The sequence below is a fragment of the Tarenaya hassleriana genome, unplaced genomic scaffold (assembly GCF_000463585.1).
Source record: "Tarenaya hassleriana unplaced genomic scaffold, ASM46358v1 Cleome47, whole genome shotgun sequence".
NCBI lineage: Eukaryota > Viridiplantae > Streptophyta > Magnoliopsida > Brassicales > Cleomaceae > Tarenaya > Tarenaya hassleriana.
Window position 1 is genome coordinate 712000 of NW_010967396.1, and position 18816 is coordinate 730815.

At 34.7% G+C, this 18816-nt stretch overlaps 2 protein-coding genes across 2 annotated transcripts; one reads left to right on the top strand and one right to left on the bottom strand.

Annotated features, from left to right (window-relative positions):
* Positions 1-7199: 7199 nt before the first annotated feature.
* Positions 7200-9288, bottom strand: LOC104825551 (cytochrome P450 71B6-like). The gene is made up of 2 exons (XM_010557904.1): positions 8313-9288; positions 7200-8105 (listed from the first exon to the last, which is right to left on the bottom strand). The coding sequence occupies exons 1-2, from the start codon at positions 9219-9221 to the stop codon at positions 7464-7466; spliced, it is 1551 nt and encodes a 516-aa protein (XP_010556206.1). The 5' UTR covers positions 9222-9288; the 3' UTR covers positions 7200-7463.
* A 5363-nt stretch (positions 9289-14651) lies between these two features.
* LOC104825552 (sufE-like protein 2, chloroplastic) lies at positions 14652-15872 on the top strand. Its single transcript, XM_010557905.2, has one exon. It carries the CDS (start codon positions 14854-14856, stop codon positions 15622-15624), a length of 771 nt encoding a protein of 256 aa, XP_010556207.1. The 5' UTR covers positions 14652-14853; the 3' UTR covers positions 15625-15872.
* The last annotated feature ends 2944 nt before the right edge of the window (positions 15873-18816 follow it).

The window sequence follows — 18816 nt, forward strand, 5'->3', positions numbered from 1 at the left end:
GAGACCACAAAAAGTGAACATTTGACTTATTTGTCCACAAATTATGATCAGAAATTAGTTAATAAATTTAAATATTTAAAAATATTTATTTTACATGTGAAAGAAAAAGATGCATATAAAATTTGTCAAATTTTTCCATCAAAATAGACATTTTTGATTGGTAAAGATCGTGTGGACTCTGAAATCTGCACACAAGACAAACGTGCCATTGCACCATTGGGTCTACGTTTTAGAGGTGGAGACGGGTTGAATATTCGAATTTTTTGAAAATATCTGTATTCGTTTTCATCTTTGTGGATTTTATATAAATATTATTTCTATATTTAATTCGTAACATTCAAATATTTATTAGATGGGTATCTGTGAATATTTGTATCCGTATGCATAACATTTACTCTAAAATTAAACTAAATATCCAGTAAAATAATAATATTTTGATCTGAAAACACTTTTGGAGTTTAAGAATTCTTAAAATATGAAAATATGCATATATTTATAGATTTTTTTTCAAAAATATTAAATGATTTTGAAATTTGAAAGAGTTCGGATGATAGAAACATTATAAAATTCTAGATATTTTGGTAAATAGTTTAGAAATATAAAAATAATTTTATCTTTTTCATATATATACGGTATCATCGTATACTTGTTTTCTAAATTTTTGAAATCCGAACTCAAACCCATCATACGGGTTCCCATGTTGTAATACTTATTTTCGTTTTCATTTAATGTCGAAGTAGTCTTTCTATTTTATTCATAATTCGCAGCCTTGTGATAAAATTTCGCAGCCATACTCTATGATTAGATGCCTCATAACATGCTATAAATTATGCTTCCATGGTTGAAGCTGTCGTGAGTGTTTGTTTAACACTTTTCCATGATATAGCTCCACCAACTAATAGAAAAACATAACCATACGTGGATCGACGACTGTCTTGGTATCAAGCAAAATCAGAATCTGTATAACCAATGATCTAAATTTTCTGATTTTCTATAGATTAACATATGATGTTTGGTTTTTTTAAGTATCTTAAAACCCGTTTTGTTGCTTTCCAATGATCCATCCCTGGTTTATGTAGATACCTTCCCAACATCCCAACTGCATACGTAATATCCGAACGTGTACACACCTGAGCATACATGAGACTTCCTACAACCGATGCATAAGGAATCTCTGCATCTGTTTTTGCTCTAATTCATTTCTTGGGCATTACGCAAGATAAAATTTATCTCCTTTAGCAATGGGTGTGTTCCCCTCTTTACAGTTTTTTATCTCAAACCTTATTAATATTCTTTTCATATAGTTCTTTTGAGACAATCCAAGTATACCCCGAGTTCTATCTCGATGTATTTGAATTCCTAATACAAAAGCGGTATTTTCCAGATCTTTCATTTCAAAGTTCTTTGACAGGAAAGCCTTAGTCCCATTTAACATCCCTATACCATTAGAGGCAATTAGTATGTCATCAACATACAATATTAATAAGACGAACTTGTAGTATACACATTCTTCTACAACATTTGTTTCAAGTCAGTATGAACAAATAATCTGTCGAAATTTGTAATACCATTGGCAGGATGCTTGTTGAGCCCGTAGATAGATTTCTTAAATTTACAAATCATTTCCTTTGAATCTCCGATCATAAAGTTTTCTGGTTGTACCATATAGATTAATGTTTCATTAATGTCTCCATTAAGAAACGATGTCTTTACATCCATCTGGTGTAACTCTAAATCATAATGAACTACAAGTGTCATTATTGTTCTGAACGAGTCTTTCGAAGATACCAGAGAGAAAGTCTCTTTATAGTCAACTTCTTCTTTCTGTGTAAATCCTTTTGCTACAATACGAGCTTTATACTTATCCACATTTTCTGTAGAATCCCATTTTGTTTTAAATATCCATTTGCAACATACGGGTTTGATATCTTCAGCTAATGAAACAAGTTCTCAGATATTGTTGTCTTGTATGGATTTATACTCTTCATTCATAGCTTCAAGCCAATTTTGAGAGTTTGAACTTTGCATAGCCTGACGAAAATTTATTGGATCATTTTCTAATAATCCAACATTTTCTCCGTGTTCTTGGAGATATACGACATAGTCGTCTGGAATCGCACTTCTCCTTACTCTAGTTGACCTTCTTGATGCCAACTGTTCTTAAGGTTGTTGAGGTTGTTCATTCAGAATAACCTCTTGAATTTGTTCATCCGGAATAACCTCTTGAATTGGTTTATCCGGAAGAACCTCTTGAGTTAGTTTGGGGAGTTGCATGTTATCCGATTGACCTAGATGTGTTATATCATGACCAATTATTATGGGAAGATGAACATATTTTTCCTCAAATGCAACTTCTCACGCCTTATCTCCACTCTCAAACTCAACATCCTCAAAGAAATGGGTTGTTCCAGTTTCGAATATCGATCTGTTTTTGGGATCATAAAATTGTATCCCCTGGATTTTTCTGAATACCCAACAAAATAACAACTAATTGTACGCAGGTCTAGTTTCTTTTCTGATGGTTTGTAAGACCTTGCTTCTGCTGGACAACCCCATACATGCAAATGCTTTACGATTGGTTTCTTACCCGTCCAAAGTTCATAAGGGGTCTTATTAATTGCTTTTGTATGAACTCTGTTGAGGATATATGCAGCGATTTTAGTCGCTTCTCCCCATAATGACTCTGGTAATGTAGAGTGACTTATCATACTCCTTACCATATCTTTAAGAGTCATGTTCCTATGTTCAGATACACTGTTCATACTTAGAGTTACAAGTATGGTATAGTGAGGTACTATTCCACATTCATCAAGGAATCTTGCAAAAGGACCAAGACGTTCACCAGATCCATCATAGCGACCATAATATTCGCCACCACGATCGGATCTTACTGCTTTAATCTTTTTGCCTAGTTGATTCTCTACTTCAGATTTATACGATTTGAATATGTCCAAAACTGGGGACTTCTCATATATTAGGTACAAGTATCCATATCTTGAGTAATCGTCTATGAACAAAATAAAATATTGTTGACCATTCCAAGATACTGTAGGAAATGGTCCACAAATATCCATATGTATTAGTTCTAAGACATCACTGCTTCTGTTTGTACCTAACCGTCTTTGGTTTGTTTGTTTTCCCTTAATGCATTCAACACATACTTGAAAATGTGTTAAGTCGGATATGTCAAGAATTACATCTGCAACTAAGCGATCTATCCTTTGTTTGGATATATGACCTAATCGCTTATGCCATAAGTTTGCAGAAATCTTGTCATCTAATTTTCTCTTTGTACCACGGGTTTTAACATGCAATGTTTCATGATATGAAGTAATTGTATCAAGCACATATAGATTATCATGATTAGAGAGAGTACAAGTATCAAGTAAATTCGAACACGGAAAATACGAAATAAACCATTTCCAAAGGGACAAGAATAACCAAATTTGTCCAATGTATTATTAGAAACCAAATTCTATCTAAATGACAGTACAACAAATGTCTCATCCAAATCTAAATAAAAACCAGAACTCAATAATAATCTAAAAATGCAAATAGCCTCCACTTCAACTTTATTGTCGTCACCTACATAGATGAATCTTTCAGCATCACTTGGTTTCCGATGGCTTAGGCAACCCTGCATTGATACACTTATGTGAGTAGTAACACTAGAATCTATCTACCAAGTGTATCGTGGTACAGAAGTTAAATTAACTTCAGAACAAACCAAAGTAAGAAGTTTACCTTTCTTTGCAAGTCATCCATGATAGTCAGTACAATCCTTCTTCATGTGTCTCATCTTCTTACAAAAGAAGTACATGCCACTCTTATCCTGCTTTTTTTGTATCTTCTTGATAGGACCATTAGCAACATCCCTTTTCTGAGGACGTTTCTTATTCTTGTCCTTCCTAGAGACCGCAAGATGAGCACTTTCGGGTTTCTCAAGCTTCAATCATTCTTCTTCTTGCACACAATGAGAAATGAGCTCGTTGAGAGACCATTTGGCTTGTTGTATGTGATCCTAAAGGATTCATACTGTGCAGGAAGAGACAGCAATATCAAGTGCAGTAGTAAGTCATCAGACAAATATATCTTGAGTGACTTGAGCTGTGAAACAAGATCAGACATCTCCATGATGTATTCCCGGATGTTCCCATTTCCCTTGTACCTTTTGGAAATTAGTTTCATCAAAAGCGAGTTTGTTTCCTACTTCCCATTTCTTTGAAAACGAGTCGCTACTACTTTCATGAACTTACTCACATTCTTATCATCATAGATGGAACCTCGGAAAACCTTTGGAATTGTATTATTCATGATTATTAGGCACATACGATTGGAACGCTCCCAACGTTCATGTTCCTTTCTCTGATCCTCGATAATTTCCGGTGTAAGATCAGCAGGAGCATCAACACGCATGGCCAAATCCAGATCCATACAACCGAGAACTATCATGAGGTTCTCTTTCCATGCCTTAAAATTTTTTCACGTAGGCATCGGGACCGAATTCATCGAAGCTGAAATGTTTATTGCGGTAGCAATAGCTAAATGAAAAGAAAGGAAAAAAAAGTCTTTCGTGCAAATAATGACAACACATACGATACATCATACAACATTGACGTTCTATCGTTGGATCAAAAATCAACTTGTATGTGGCATATTCGACATAGTAATCAAATCATGAATATCTCATATAATCTATTGAATCTTCCTTTGGGTCGATTCAATAATCATATGTAATCCTTATGATATTCTGATTTATTACTTAATATATGTAATAAATTTCTGCCCAAAAAATTCATTCTTTTGGGCTGATAAATTTTTCGCATGAAATTTATACCTAAAAATATTCTTTATAATATTCTCTGGATGAATTAATTTTATTTACATCAGAACTCAAATTAATCAAATAGAATATTAAAAGCTTAATTTGTCATTATTCCGTGTATATATATATACACACGAAAACCTCCTCTCCCTTCTTATATATAGAAAAAAAATTGAATATTAAGCCAAAATATATCTATATATATATACGTATATATATTACTTGTAATCACGTACAAACCAATATACTTCAACATAATTATTATGCCTAACTAGTCACGACCTGCCTCTAAATGAGTCGCACAACGTGTACTCGCAGTCGTCCGTTCTGAAATAGGCGGTCAAACCCTAATCCGTATGTCCGAATTGTCCGTTCTAAATCGGGCTATCATGCCCTTATCCGTATGTCCATACCGTAATGGGCTTCCAAGCCCAAATATTTATATATATATATATATATAATTTTTAAAAAATAATACTGATGGGCTCAAACCCAATTACCTTAATTATAACATTTGTAACGGAAACTAATATATGCCAAAAACATATATAATCTCATTAATAAAATTAAATCAAAACAGATGTTCTTCAAAAATAAATTTTGAAACTGAATTCTCTAGGTTATAAATATCAAGTTTCTATAATTAATTCGAGATTTATACCTATAATCAAATGCTAAATTTCAGTTTTATAAAATTTCACAAAACTGAAATTAATGAGCAAATAATCATATAATTGGAAAACTTTTAGCAGATTTTCAAATATTTTCCGTTACCTATAAAACTCTTTAGAAACTTTTTCCAAAAACGCTTCTGATTTAGCAAAAAACAAATATCCAAAATAAAACGAATATTATTTTTTTTATTTGAATATTTGGTTATTGCCTTAAATATATCGTACAGAGGGATACAGATCATACAGATTCAAATTACGAAGGTAAATTACTCGGACACTGAATTCATGGTTGTGACAATCAACATCAGACATGACATGATATGCAGACAACATGAGACAAGATGCCCAAGACAAGACAAAGTAAGGTCTCATTCAAAATCAATAACCAAGTAAACTCATATGCATTTTATCTGATAAAACTAATATAGAAAATTAATTCTTTCATATATATATATAAAGCAATATCCATATATATAAACTTGATTTCACGCACAAACACATATATATATATATATATGTATGTATTGAAAATCGTCAATATACAGAAAATATATCAACTGGATCTGATATATTTACACGTTTATGAGTGAATCATTGTTTTTAATAAATAAAAATACATCTTACAATTCTTAATCAATCAATATACGCACATATGTACCACATAATTAACCGATTTAAAATTGTTTCATAAATGATCACATTTATACCTTATTAATAGCTAACGTTACAAAATCCATGATTTAAATCCAATATTGAAAAAATATGATAAAAGATGCTAATATCCTATATTATACGTTCAATGGACCAGATTAATAAAATTACGAAATAATAGTATGTTGTTGAGCTCTCTAAAAATAATCCAAAATCATATATATTGAATCAAGTGGAAGATTGTTAGAATATTTTATAAATATTCGCAATTAATATGATTCAGTATTAGATTTAAATCATGAATTTTGTAACGTTAGCTATTAATAAGGTATAAATGTGATCATTTATGAAATGTGTCTAAATCATAATTTCGATAAAGTTTAGGAGCTAATATGGAGATACCAAAAAGTAATTTCCTATAACTTGATAGGCGTTTTAGGAAATATCAGATAGTTAAATCTATAAATGGTAGTGGTTCATGGATCATACATATAGCGAAAAACCACAAAATATTCTTACATTCTTCTCATTCGTTTGTAAGTCTTAAAGTGCATAAAGATTCAGAAGACTACAACCGGTTTCGTTTGTGTCAATATGAAGACATATTCAGGTACACATCTTATCGTTCTTATTTGTTTCAAAGATCTTAATAAAACATAATCGTTTTGCTCTGATACCACTTGTTAAACAATTAACAGAACTTTATGCAGAAATTAACATCACAAGGTTCTGTCGTTACAAAATCCATGATTTAAATTCAATATTGAATCATATTAATTACGAATATTTATAAAATATTCTAACAAACTAAACCATGATTCAAACCAAAGATGAAATCAGAAACCGAATGAACCGGAAATCTAGTAGCAACATGGATTGGATTGCCGGATTTTGGAAAATATCGTGGAATTTGTTGCTCAAAAATGAGAGATTCAGACATAGGAGGATTTGGAATACTTGAATACGAGTTTCGAAACTCCGATACCATTTTGACAACGAAAGAAAAAAAAAAGAAACGAACCATAACAATTTTTTTCCTATCTCGTTCATATCAAACACAAATAGTATTTATATATTTTGAAATTATACAAAATTTATCCGATCGACGGCTCAAATGGTAAGGAATAGAGAAAAACTCAGTCCCGACAATCCAGGTTCGAGCACCTGTGTGGGGAGGAGGTCATCTTAAGTGGTAATTATCCGACCAATCTCCTCGGTTTAAGGGAAATGCAATTTGGTCGAAAATCCGATGAACTTTTCGAATTAACAACGAAAAAAATATACCAAATTTATTTTAAATAGAAATGATTCATCTAATATTCCTTGATAACCTCTCTCAAAGAGCTTTGATACTTGACAGGGATAAGCTCGAGAGGGTCCCTTCTGTGGATGGTGAGACCAGGTGCTTCTTCAACGCTCACATCTCCCGGTTTCATCCCTTTCGGCAGTTCCCAATTGAAACGGTACAAAAGGTTCGCGAGCGTATATTCCACCGTCGTTTGCCCCATATACATCGCAGGACAGCCTCTGCGTCCGCTTCCGAATGGCAGGAGTTCAAAGTCTGTCCCTTTAGTGTCGATGTCCCTACCGACAAATCTCTCGGGGATAAACTCGTCCGGATCCTCCTTCCAAACATCCGGGCTACGTCCAATCGCCCAGACGTTGACGTGGACCCGAGTTCCCGGGTAGATGTCGTAGCCGTTGATCTGGAACTTGGACATTGCTTCTCTTGGTATCAGAATCACGGATGGGGCATGTAACCTCCATGTCTCCTTGATGACCATTCTCATGTATTCGAGACCCCCGAGGTCTTCGTATGTTACCGCTCCTTTATCTCCTGCGCGTTCTCGGATCTCGGCCTGTACCTTCTTCAGGACTCGCGGGTGTCTCACGAGCTCCGCCATCGCCCAATCTATGGTGATCGAGGAAGTGTCTGTCCCGGCCAAGAATATGTCCTGAAATAGTGATTACTACATTCAGACCAAATGGGTATCGTGTCACCTGTTCTCTGTTAACTTATCTCTCGGTTCTTGTATCATTCTCCCATGCTAATCTATTGCCAGACACATTTAGGCATATGGGTATCCGATATATATGGTCGAAGCAATGATTGGTTCAGTCCAATCCGATAAATTTAGAGATGAGATGGGTCGAGAACTCACCATAAGAATGGCTTTGATGTGCTTATCAGTGATCAGTTTCGATCCGAGCTTCGTGTCTTGCTTCTGTAACTTGAGGAGCACGTCGATTAGATCCTCTCGCCCTTCCTCGCTCTTCCTGTTCTTCCGGTGATCATCAATGGTCTGCTGAAAAAACGCGTCGAGATCGTGAAAGCTCTTCTTCCGAGTGGCGTCGAGCCCAGTGATTCGATCCACTATCCATCCGACCACCGGGAAAATGTCCTCCGCCGCGAATTTTCCGAGCACCCTGTTCGCCTCCGTGAACACCTCCAGGAACCTCTCATTGTCGATTCCGCTGCCGCTGAAGCTCATTCCGAACGCCACTCTACACGTGAAGTTCGCGACGTACTTGATCAGCATCTCGCTCAGATCCACCTGAGATCCCGAGTCCGCCGACTCGGAGAGCGAGTCGACGAGTCGACTCAGCTCCTCCGTCCTCACGTACCCGAACGAATTGGCTCGTTTAACGCTGAACAGCTCGAGAACGCAGAGCTTACGCACATCTCTGTAGTAATCGCTCCACTGCGTAAACCCAAGATCCAATCCGTCGTAGAAGAAGATCTTCGAGACGGACAATTTGGGGCGAGTACAGCAATCGATGTCGTGGATCTTCAGAACCTCTGCCGCCGTCTCCGGCGAGTGAACCACTACCGTCCGTACGCTTCCGAGGAAGACCGTGATGACGGGGCCGAATCTCCGGGAGAGATCTCGGAGGCCGCGGTGGGGGAGATTTCCGAGCTGGTGGAGGTTTCCGATGAAAGGCAGGGTCGGTGGACATGGAGGGAGATTCTTGGGAGAGCGAAGAAGTTTAGCGAAGAGGAGAAGCAGAGGAGGAAGAAGAAGGAGAGGAAGCCATGGCGGAATCTCTGTGGAGGAGAAGAAGATCGACATTATCAATGGCGCGTGTTAACCAGGAATTGACTGAGATTTTCGTTTTCCCCCCCAAGCAGTCCTACCAAGACAGGATAATGGATTTAATTAAACAATACACACACATATATATATATATATATATTATACATATAAATATATGGAGTATTAAATTTTCAACTTTCGACAAAATAATTTTAAAATAAATAATTTATGCACATCCGTATTCATGTTTCCAATCATTTTAATTAAACAACTGGTTACATTTTGACACGCATCTTAATGTATCCGATGTAGTTTTTACATTTAAACAGGAAAAGTAGATACATATATATATATATATGTATAAAGTAAATTAATGCTTGTGATCGCACCAAATTCGATATAAAAACTTTACGATTATAATATTTTAAAATCGAAAAATTGAATCTGAACCGAAAAACAAATAAAAAAGATAGTTTCAATGTTCTTATAAACGAACATTCGGGGCATTATCCAAAATACCCTTCTTTTGCTAAAACTACTTCTGTACGTACCCTTCTCCAGTTGTGACCTTGTGACCAGAATTTATGTATGGTCACATGATGGTCACATTGACCATAACGTTAAATTTATGGTGATTACATTAAATCATCATAATCACACCTTACATATCACACTAATCATTTGATAAAATCATCAAAAATCTAACGTCGTGACCAATGTGACATCATGTGACCATACAATTATTTTGGTCACAAGGTCACAATTGGAGAAGGGTAGGTGCAGAAGTAGTTTTAGCATAAGAAGGGTATTTTGGATATTTTGCCTGAACATTCTTTAACAATAAAAAAAAATCGTAATTTTTTTTAGAAAATAAAGATTGTTATTACTAAAAATTGAAAACGAATTGAATGAAATCTAACACGGACAAATAATACTCTCTGACCTTGGAAACATTTATCGTCCACTAAATGCGAAATTGGATGGGGTCCAAAATTGTCTGACTTATTAATGATTTGAATACATATTTTGAATATTTTATTAAAGACGTTTATTTATTTTTTGCACATACGAAGCTGTAAGACATAAACGTATTTTAATTTTATCTTCAAAACTAACTACATGCGTTTTTTAAAAAAATTATATTAATAAAATGTAAATCGAATAAAAAAATAAATTAAAATCTTAATTTTTTTTTCCACAAAAATTAATAGATTAAATTAATAAGTTGAAGGACAATCCTTCGCTACAATTCGAGAAAGCCACTCAGGGCAGGAGTTTGAACATAAGACAAAAAGAGATTTACGATTCAACGCAAATTTCGCAATCGCATCAGTCGGAGAATTACTAGTCCTTTGTATATGAGTCAAACTGATACTCGGAAACCTCTCCCAAAGCACTTCAATTTCTTGAGTATATCTCTGCCAACTTAACGACTTCTTGTTGTTATTGATCTCTTCTACAACTTCTTTCGCATCCATCTCCAATCGCATAGCCCTACAACCTCTTTGTAATATGCATTTCATCGCCCATAGTAGTCCGGAAAATTCTACCTTCATAGGGGATTCAGAAGCCCGTATTGCTCGGGCACCCCAACAAATAACTTTACCCTCATGATCTCTTAGTAACCATCCCATACCACAAAAATCATCTTGAGCTTTTCACGATCCATCAACATTACATTTCACCATACCCATCGGGGGATTTATCCACGGGATAATTTCCCGACTTGTATGATTTATTTATGTTTCATTACACTCTGTGGTAGCTCGCCACTCCGCATAGTCTTCGTTAATTTTTGCCACTGTCTCAAATGGTCGATATTCCTTTTGATTAAAAATATGTGCGTTGCGGTTCTTCCATATCCGCCAAAGATACCAAGGAAACATCAAAAAATTACGAGCTTTACGTTCTGTACCTTTTCTTAGAGCGAGAAGCCAGTCTATGTTGGCATAAATCGAACTAAACGAAAAACCATCATCATTTCCAAAAGAAATTCCCATCTACCAGACTTGCTTAGCAATAGGACACTCAAATAAAACATGATTAATGGTTTTCTCGGCACAGTTACATATCACACAATGTGATTCTTTTGTAAGCAATCGCGTCATCAAACGTGATTGCACGGACAGACATCCATGGATAGTCTTCCACAGGAAGACCTTAATTTTGGTCGGTATAGATAACTTTCATACTTTTGACAAGAGATCGTTGAAGCTAGGTTCTTCCACTGCATTTTCTTTGTTCTCCTTTTTTAATACTTTCTCCATTATCCAATATCCTGATCGAACCGAATACGATCCATGTCTTGTAAAGATCCAACTATAGACATCCTGACAAACACGGTTTGGCGGACATATCTTCAAAATTATTTCTACATCTCTTTGATTAAACAAAGAGACTAAAATATCTTCCTTCCAATTGCCATTTTCATCAACTAGCTCAGACACCTTAAGATTCTGACACAATAATATTTCCGGTCCTTGACCTGCACGTGGTTTATAATCCATAATCCAAGGCTCCATCCATGCATTTGTTTGTGACCCCGAGCCAATACCTCGTTTTAACCCTCGCAGTATCAAGAATCTTGCCGACTAAATACTTCGCCATCCATATGAAGGTCGCTTACCAAGAGATGCATTAAGAACTTTCCATTCGCAAAATATATACCCCGATATAATCGAGTAAGCAAAGATTCTGGCATTTGAAGGAGTCTCCATATTTTTTAGCCAATAGTGCTATGTTATAGCTCTCAAAATCTCTAAACCCGATTCCTCCATCTTTCTTGTGACGACAAACTTTGTCCCATGAAAGCCAATGGATACCTTTTGAATCGCTTGATTTGCTCCACCAGAATCGTGAACATACACTACTTAATTTCTTACAAATACCTTTCGGTAGTTTGAAGCACGACATAGCGTATGTAGGCATTGCCATAGCCACAGACTTAAGCAGTACCTCTTTCCCACCTTGGGATAAAAATCGTTCATACCACCCATTAACGCAGCTTTGTAGGCGATCTTTTATATAAGCAAACAAACTGCTTTTTGATCTCCCAAATTGTTCTGGTAATCCCAAGTATAAACTGTCTCCTCCTTCTTTGTCAATTTCCAAGATGTTTTTCAACTCATTTCTAATATCTCCCGGAACTCGGGAACCAAAAATTACAGAGGACTTAGAAACATTTACCAACTGACCAGAAAATGCTCCATAAACTTGTAAGACTTCCGTGATAGTCTCACAATTTTGGCGATTTGCTTGGCAAAAAAATAACGAATCATCTGCGAATAAGAGATGCGTGATGGATGGGCATGTTGGTTTTATTTGGATCCCTATCAATCTTCCTTTTGATTCTGCGCTTGTAATGAGATATGATAAAACCTCTGCACAAAGAATAAAAAGGTATAGAGATCAGGGATCCCCTTGTCGTAGTCCTCTTTGTGCCTCAAAACTTCCATGCGGTTGTCCATTAATAAGAACAGAGAAAGATATTGTCGTTACACAAGTTATGATCCATGAGATCCAAGTTTGATTGAACCCCATTACCTTCATCACTTCCTTGAGAAAATGCCATTCGACACGGTCATAAGCTTTGCTCATATAAGTTTTAATTGCCATGAACGATTTCTGACAAACTCGATCTGTTGATAAAGCATGAGCAATCTCGTTTGCTATCAGGATATTGTCCGATATTTGTCTCCCCACTACAAATGCTACTTGTGTCTCCATTACTATATCCGTCAAGATAGTCTTTAGGTGATTACAAATAATTTTTGAAATTATCTTATACGCCACATTACACAGACTTATTGGTCTGAAATCTACCATTTTGGTAGGTTTTTCCTTCTTCGGAATGAGACAGATGTGTGTGTGATTTAGCCTGTGATCTAAGATTCCTACACTGAAGAATCGTGTTACTTCGTCCACCACATCTTGATTAATTTCATCCCAATATGTCTGGTAAAAACCACTTGTCATGCCATCAGGTCCCGGAGCTTTATCAGGATTTATTGCATCATCCGTAACTGGCTTTGTCAAGTCTCTATTCATTTCCTCTGTTATTTTCCTAGGAAATTCGTGTAGTAATTGTGAATCATCTTGTCCTTGAGATGTGAAAAGATCCTCAAAATATTTCACCGCTACACGCCCTTTCTCATCTTCATCGAAGACTTCCTCTCCTCTGTCATTTAGGAGAAACGTTATCTTATTCACTGCTCTTCGATGCTTTGTAAAAGCATGAAAGAACTTAGAATTCTTGTCGCCTTCTTGTAACCAAAGAGCACGGCTCTTTTGTCGCCAGAAAATCTCTTCATCCCGATAAAATTTTAATATATATGTATATAGTTTTTAATCTAAAACACAAGTAAAGTATATTCAAACTAAAATCCAAAATGTCTATATCTTATGTCACTTATTGAAATTACCAAATAAACATTCAATATATTCATAATTAGTGGCTCAAAGTTCAAACTACAAAATGAATATTTGTTGAAAATCTTCAATGTAATGAGGATAGATAATGTAATGTATATCCATGAATTAGATAACATTAGTCCAAAAGTGATAATTTTTAATCCATTTTATATGTATTTCACATAATTTTAATTTTTATCTCGAAATAAATCCTACTCTCAAGTTGCATAACGTAAGCTATGATGAAATCAAATCTTTTAGAATATTAAATATTATATCCATAGCCCTTTTCCCAAAATCATTAGAGGAATATGCTCTTTTGCATGATTCTATTATTATTTTTCACAATCGCATTATTTTATTTTATTGTGAGATATTTCATATTTCATGGGAAGCAGGTAGGTGGAAACTTTGGCACGTGCACGATGGCGGCGATTCCTAGCCGTCAGATTCCCAGATTGCTTGGTAGATATAATTATAATTTAATGTGATTTTTATCCTTAAAACAATTCATCTATGATTTTTTCTATATTATACATCGGATGTGGTTATATCTGATTTGTGTACATGAAAACTAGACGTACATATCTAAATTTTGGAATTAATTTTTAAAATCTAAAATCTGAATTTTTGGAATACTAATAAATTTTTGGACACGTGTCTATTTTCCCGACATCGATATACCATACACATATGCCCATATACGTATAATATATGAATAAATAAATAAATCAAAATTCATGCAAGTTGGAGACACAAAAATGAATTGATTTATAGAAGTGGCGAAATCGGAATTCTCGTGCTCCTTTTGCCACCCACTACCATCTTTTTTTTTTACCTATTTTTTGTTGGAAAAAGCATCAAATAAATAATTATTTCGTTGAATAGTCTTACTTCATTGTCTTAACTAGATAATTCCCTTTTCTGCTATTTTATTTAATATTGAATATTACTATATGAATGGATTCCAAGTCTAGATTTTTTATTTGCTAATTATGCTACTTATGAATACGACAATTACACAATCAAATTTGATTTTTCTTACAACTGGACAAAGGTTAGTTTTTTTTTTTTTTTCTAAACATATCGCAAAGGTTGTTCTTTTTTTGGCTCGTTAGTGAATCTTCCTTCTCCACTTCCGTTTTCTGCAAATTATCCTCGCGTTCTTCAAAATCTCTCCTCTATTTTCTCCGACATTTTCTCATATTTTCTTTCATTTTCTCTTTCCTTCTCCGTTCCATTTTCTCTCTGCCCAAACATGACCTCACCATCTATGAAGTCCCTTGGTTCTCTTCCTCCTTCGATTGTTCCTCCTCGCACCAGACCCACGAGGGAGGCTTCGTTCCATCCCAGAAATCCCAGATTCTCTCTGAAATCTCCGAGATTCACGAGTCTGAATTTTGGGTCGAACCCTGTCTCTCGAATGCGCGAATTCTCCGTGAATTCATCGCCGGCGACGGTGATGGAGACGGAGACACCGGTGAGCCCCGCCGTCGTATCGACGGCGGACAAGCTCCGCCTCTTGGCGTCCGAGTTCCGATCCCTGTCGGAGCCGATCGAGCGCGTAAAACGCCTCCTGCTCTACGCGGCGGCTCTGTCTCCGCTGGACGAGTCGGCCCGGATTCCGGCGAACCGAGTCACGGGCTGCACGACTCAGGTGTGGTTAGACGTTGAGATCGACGAGTTGGGGAAGATGAGGTTCAGAGCCGACAGCGACTCAGAAATCTCAAAAGGGTTCTGTTCCTGTCTCATTTGGATCCTCGACGGCGCGACGGCGGAGGAAGTAATCGCGGTAAGGTCAGACGATTTGTCGGAGATGAACGTCGGCGTTCACGGGAAGGCCCAATCAAGGGTCAACACGTGGCACAACGTTTTGATCGCTATGCAGAAGCGGACGCTGGCGGCGGCGCGTCTGCGGTCGTTTCGTCATCCTCTGGCGCCGCTGCTAGTGTCCGCCGGCGGTGCGTTTGTGAAGGGAGATGTATCTGACTACTCCACGCTTCCTCTGTATTATGATTATACTATTTAAGGGTGTTTACATGATTTGGAATGTAAAATGGTGAATAATTTTTATTTTATTTTATTTTGGTACATGAACCCAAATCTTGGTTCCTGTATCTTTGTTGTCGATCCTAGGACGGAAAATTTTAATTTTCTTGTCCGAGGAATCGCAGTGTTTGTGAAAATCACTGTCGAGAATTCTATTCGATGTATGAATGTGAACTTATGAAGTATAGATGCCCTAATAATTAGGGTGGCTAACCATTTCTTATTTCAGTTCGGTTATATTCAAATACTACAATCATTCTTTTCTTATATGATTTTTATGGTTACAATATACTTTTTTTCAAAAAGAAAATCAGTTTTTCCGATTATTTTCTATTGATTTGGTTAAATTTTAGTTTTTTTAAAAAAACGATGATCATTCAATTTTTTTTTATGTTGAATTCGATTTGGTGACGGTTATACTATTCGGTGACTAACCAAATGGCAAAATATCTAAAATACCCTCTTTCAGTTAAAACTACTTCTGCATATACCTTCTTCCAGATGTGACCATGTCATCAGAATATTTGTATGGTCATATTGGTCACAACGTTAAAATTTTTATGATTTCACCAAATGATTAGTATGATATATAAGGTGTGATCATGGTGACTTGATGTGATCACCATAAATTTAACGTTATGACCAATATGACCATCACGTGACCATATGATTATTTTGGTCACATAGTCATATCTGTAGGATGGTATGTGCAGAATTAATTTTAGTAGAAAGATGATATTTTGGATAATGCCCCTGACTAAATTGACTCTTAGGAATAAATTGAGTAAGATGGTGGGTAAATACAAATTATTCTCGTTGGTATTTGTAAACGTGATTGGTTCAAAAAATAGAGTTCAACTTTCAACACTGTAATTGTTCACTCACAGTAAAAAGTTTCGACTTCTATGTTCATTAAAAATTAAAATCACTTCACGTGCTTATTACATTAAGATTGCTTATATATAATTATCTTTTGATAGTTCATTCCAATTTATAATATAATAATTAATTGTTCAACTTTTGTACATTCAATTCAATTCTACAAATTGTATAGTTATAGGAAAAAATATATAAACAATCAAAGAAATAAAAAATAGAATAAAATATGAAATATTTATTTCATTTTTTAATTGATATTGTATCGCTAAGTTTTTAATTATATCTAGCGGTCATATTTACCTCCGCATATATATTTATTTTCTCGTTTCAACAACAACAACAGTGTTACTAAATATAATTACTATTAGAATCTAGTACATGATATTATATATATAAAAGAGTTCATATAGGTTTGTATAGATTGACATTTAATCTATCCAAAATGCATAACTCCAAGTCTCCGACCGTCATTTAGCACTTCTCCACATTTAGACAACATCCTTTATTCCAAAAGCCGAATAAAAATCAATACATTTAAATTAAAAAAAAGTTTCCACTTCTGTGAAATTATCAATGGAACAGCAAATTAATCGTTAGTAAAAAAATGAGACAAGTTTATTTTATTTACCTATAAATATCTATAAATATATGATTCAAATACCTTTGTGGAAATAAAAATGTAATATTATGAAAGATTTATTTTCACAACGGCTAGCGAATAATAAAGGCCAATCCCCATTTAGAAGGACAAACTTCAAGAATACCCCTCAAGCGTCGCATGGCTATCAATGATACATCCCTGAAATTGTAATAAATTTTTCTATCAGAATCTACACTCCAATAGTAGTAAAATGACCTATTTAACCCTACTAAATACCCTAACATAAAAAATAAAAAATTAAAAATTAAAATAAAAATAAAAATTAAAATAAAATAAAATTCTGCTGTATAAGAAATTTCGATTAGTTTGATAATTTACATTTGGTATCAGAGCAAGGTAACGATTATGGATAACGAAAAAATTGATTTTTCGAAAGGATTACCATTAATATTAACTAATGAAGATGAGTGTTATCCCGGATTTCTTTATAAAGGAAAGGTGATAACAATACCTAAAAATCTTCATAATCAAAGCCGATATTATATTGGTACCATCTTTGATGATATACTAATCATAATCTCAAAAATAAAATAAAGAAAATAGGTTGTACCCTAAATAATATTGTTGAAATGATTTCCTATGGAATCATACATCAAAATCCAGAAAATCACGAAGAATTAAAAAGAAATATTGAAAATATAAAATCAGATTTAGAAAGTCAACTACAAAAATTAATAAAAATATTCGAACAAAACTATGAAAAACAAGATGAAACTAAAAATATAAACAAAAAATTAGAAGAAATAATATATCTACAAGAAAAAAGTATTAAAGAAGTGAAACAACACTCTGAAGAATTAAAAGAATATATTAAAACAATAATAGGATGACAGAAACTATAAAGGAAACTATAGAAAAATTAATTAAAGAAACAACTGTTGAATTAAAAGAGTTACTACTAAATATAAAAGAAATACTCACAACAACAAGTAATTACAATTATAATAACAGACAAATTCAAATAATAAAAGAACTTAACGAAGCTAAAGAATTAGTAAACCATATTATTACAAAAAATAAAGGAAAAGAAATAATAGATCCAGATGAAAATGAAAAACCAAAAATATTAGAAATAATAGAACAGTTACAAGAAATAATCGAACGACTAAATCAAAACAGATATATCACTATGAAAGATTTACAAAATTATTTTAAGAAATAAGCAAAAGAATTAATTATTATTGATCAAACTAATTCTCGAATTAGATCACCACCAAAAATATAATGGAAGTATTAAATGATCAGATAGAAAAATTATCAACATTATTAGCCGCTCTTTATATACCCGAAGAATAACCTGATGAAACTGAAAAAATTGTCTTAGACTATAATAGCGATGAAAATCCTTACGAAAATCCTTACGATAATCCGTTTTTAGTAAAAACAGAAAAACTAGAGAGGGGAGGAACTAGTAATAAAAATACACTACCTAGACGCGTTTTACCGCCACCCAATGAGCATCTGTGGGTATGTGCATAAACTGTGACAGTTTATTCACGGCGTAGCTAATGTCCGGTCGAGTGAGCGAAAGATATTGTAAACTCCCAACAATGGCTCGAAACTCTGTAGGTTCAGAGAGTGGTGTGCCAGCGGATAAAACGAGCCGAGACGTGGATGCCCTAGGGGTGGGGA

Excerpts from the sequence above, each read along its gene's own strand:
- LOC104825551 (XM_010557904.1), bottom strand. The coding sequence starts at position 9,221 with ATGTCGATCTTCTTCTCCTCCACAGAGATTCCGCCATGGCTTCCTCTC. Across the intron at positions 8,106-8,312 it reads ACATCAAAGCCATTCTTATG|GACATATTCTTGGCCGGGAC; the intron begins GTGAGTTCTCGA and ends TCACTATTTCAG.
- LOC104825552 (XM_010557905.2), top strand. The coding sequence starts at position 14,854 with ATGACCTCACCATCTATGAAGTCCCTTGGTTCTCTTCCTCCTTCGATT.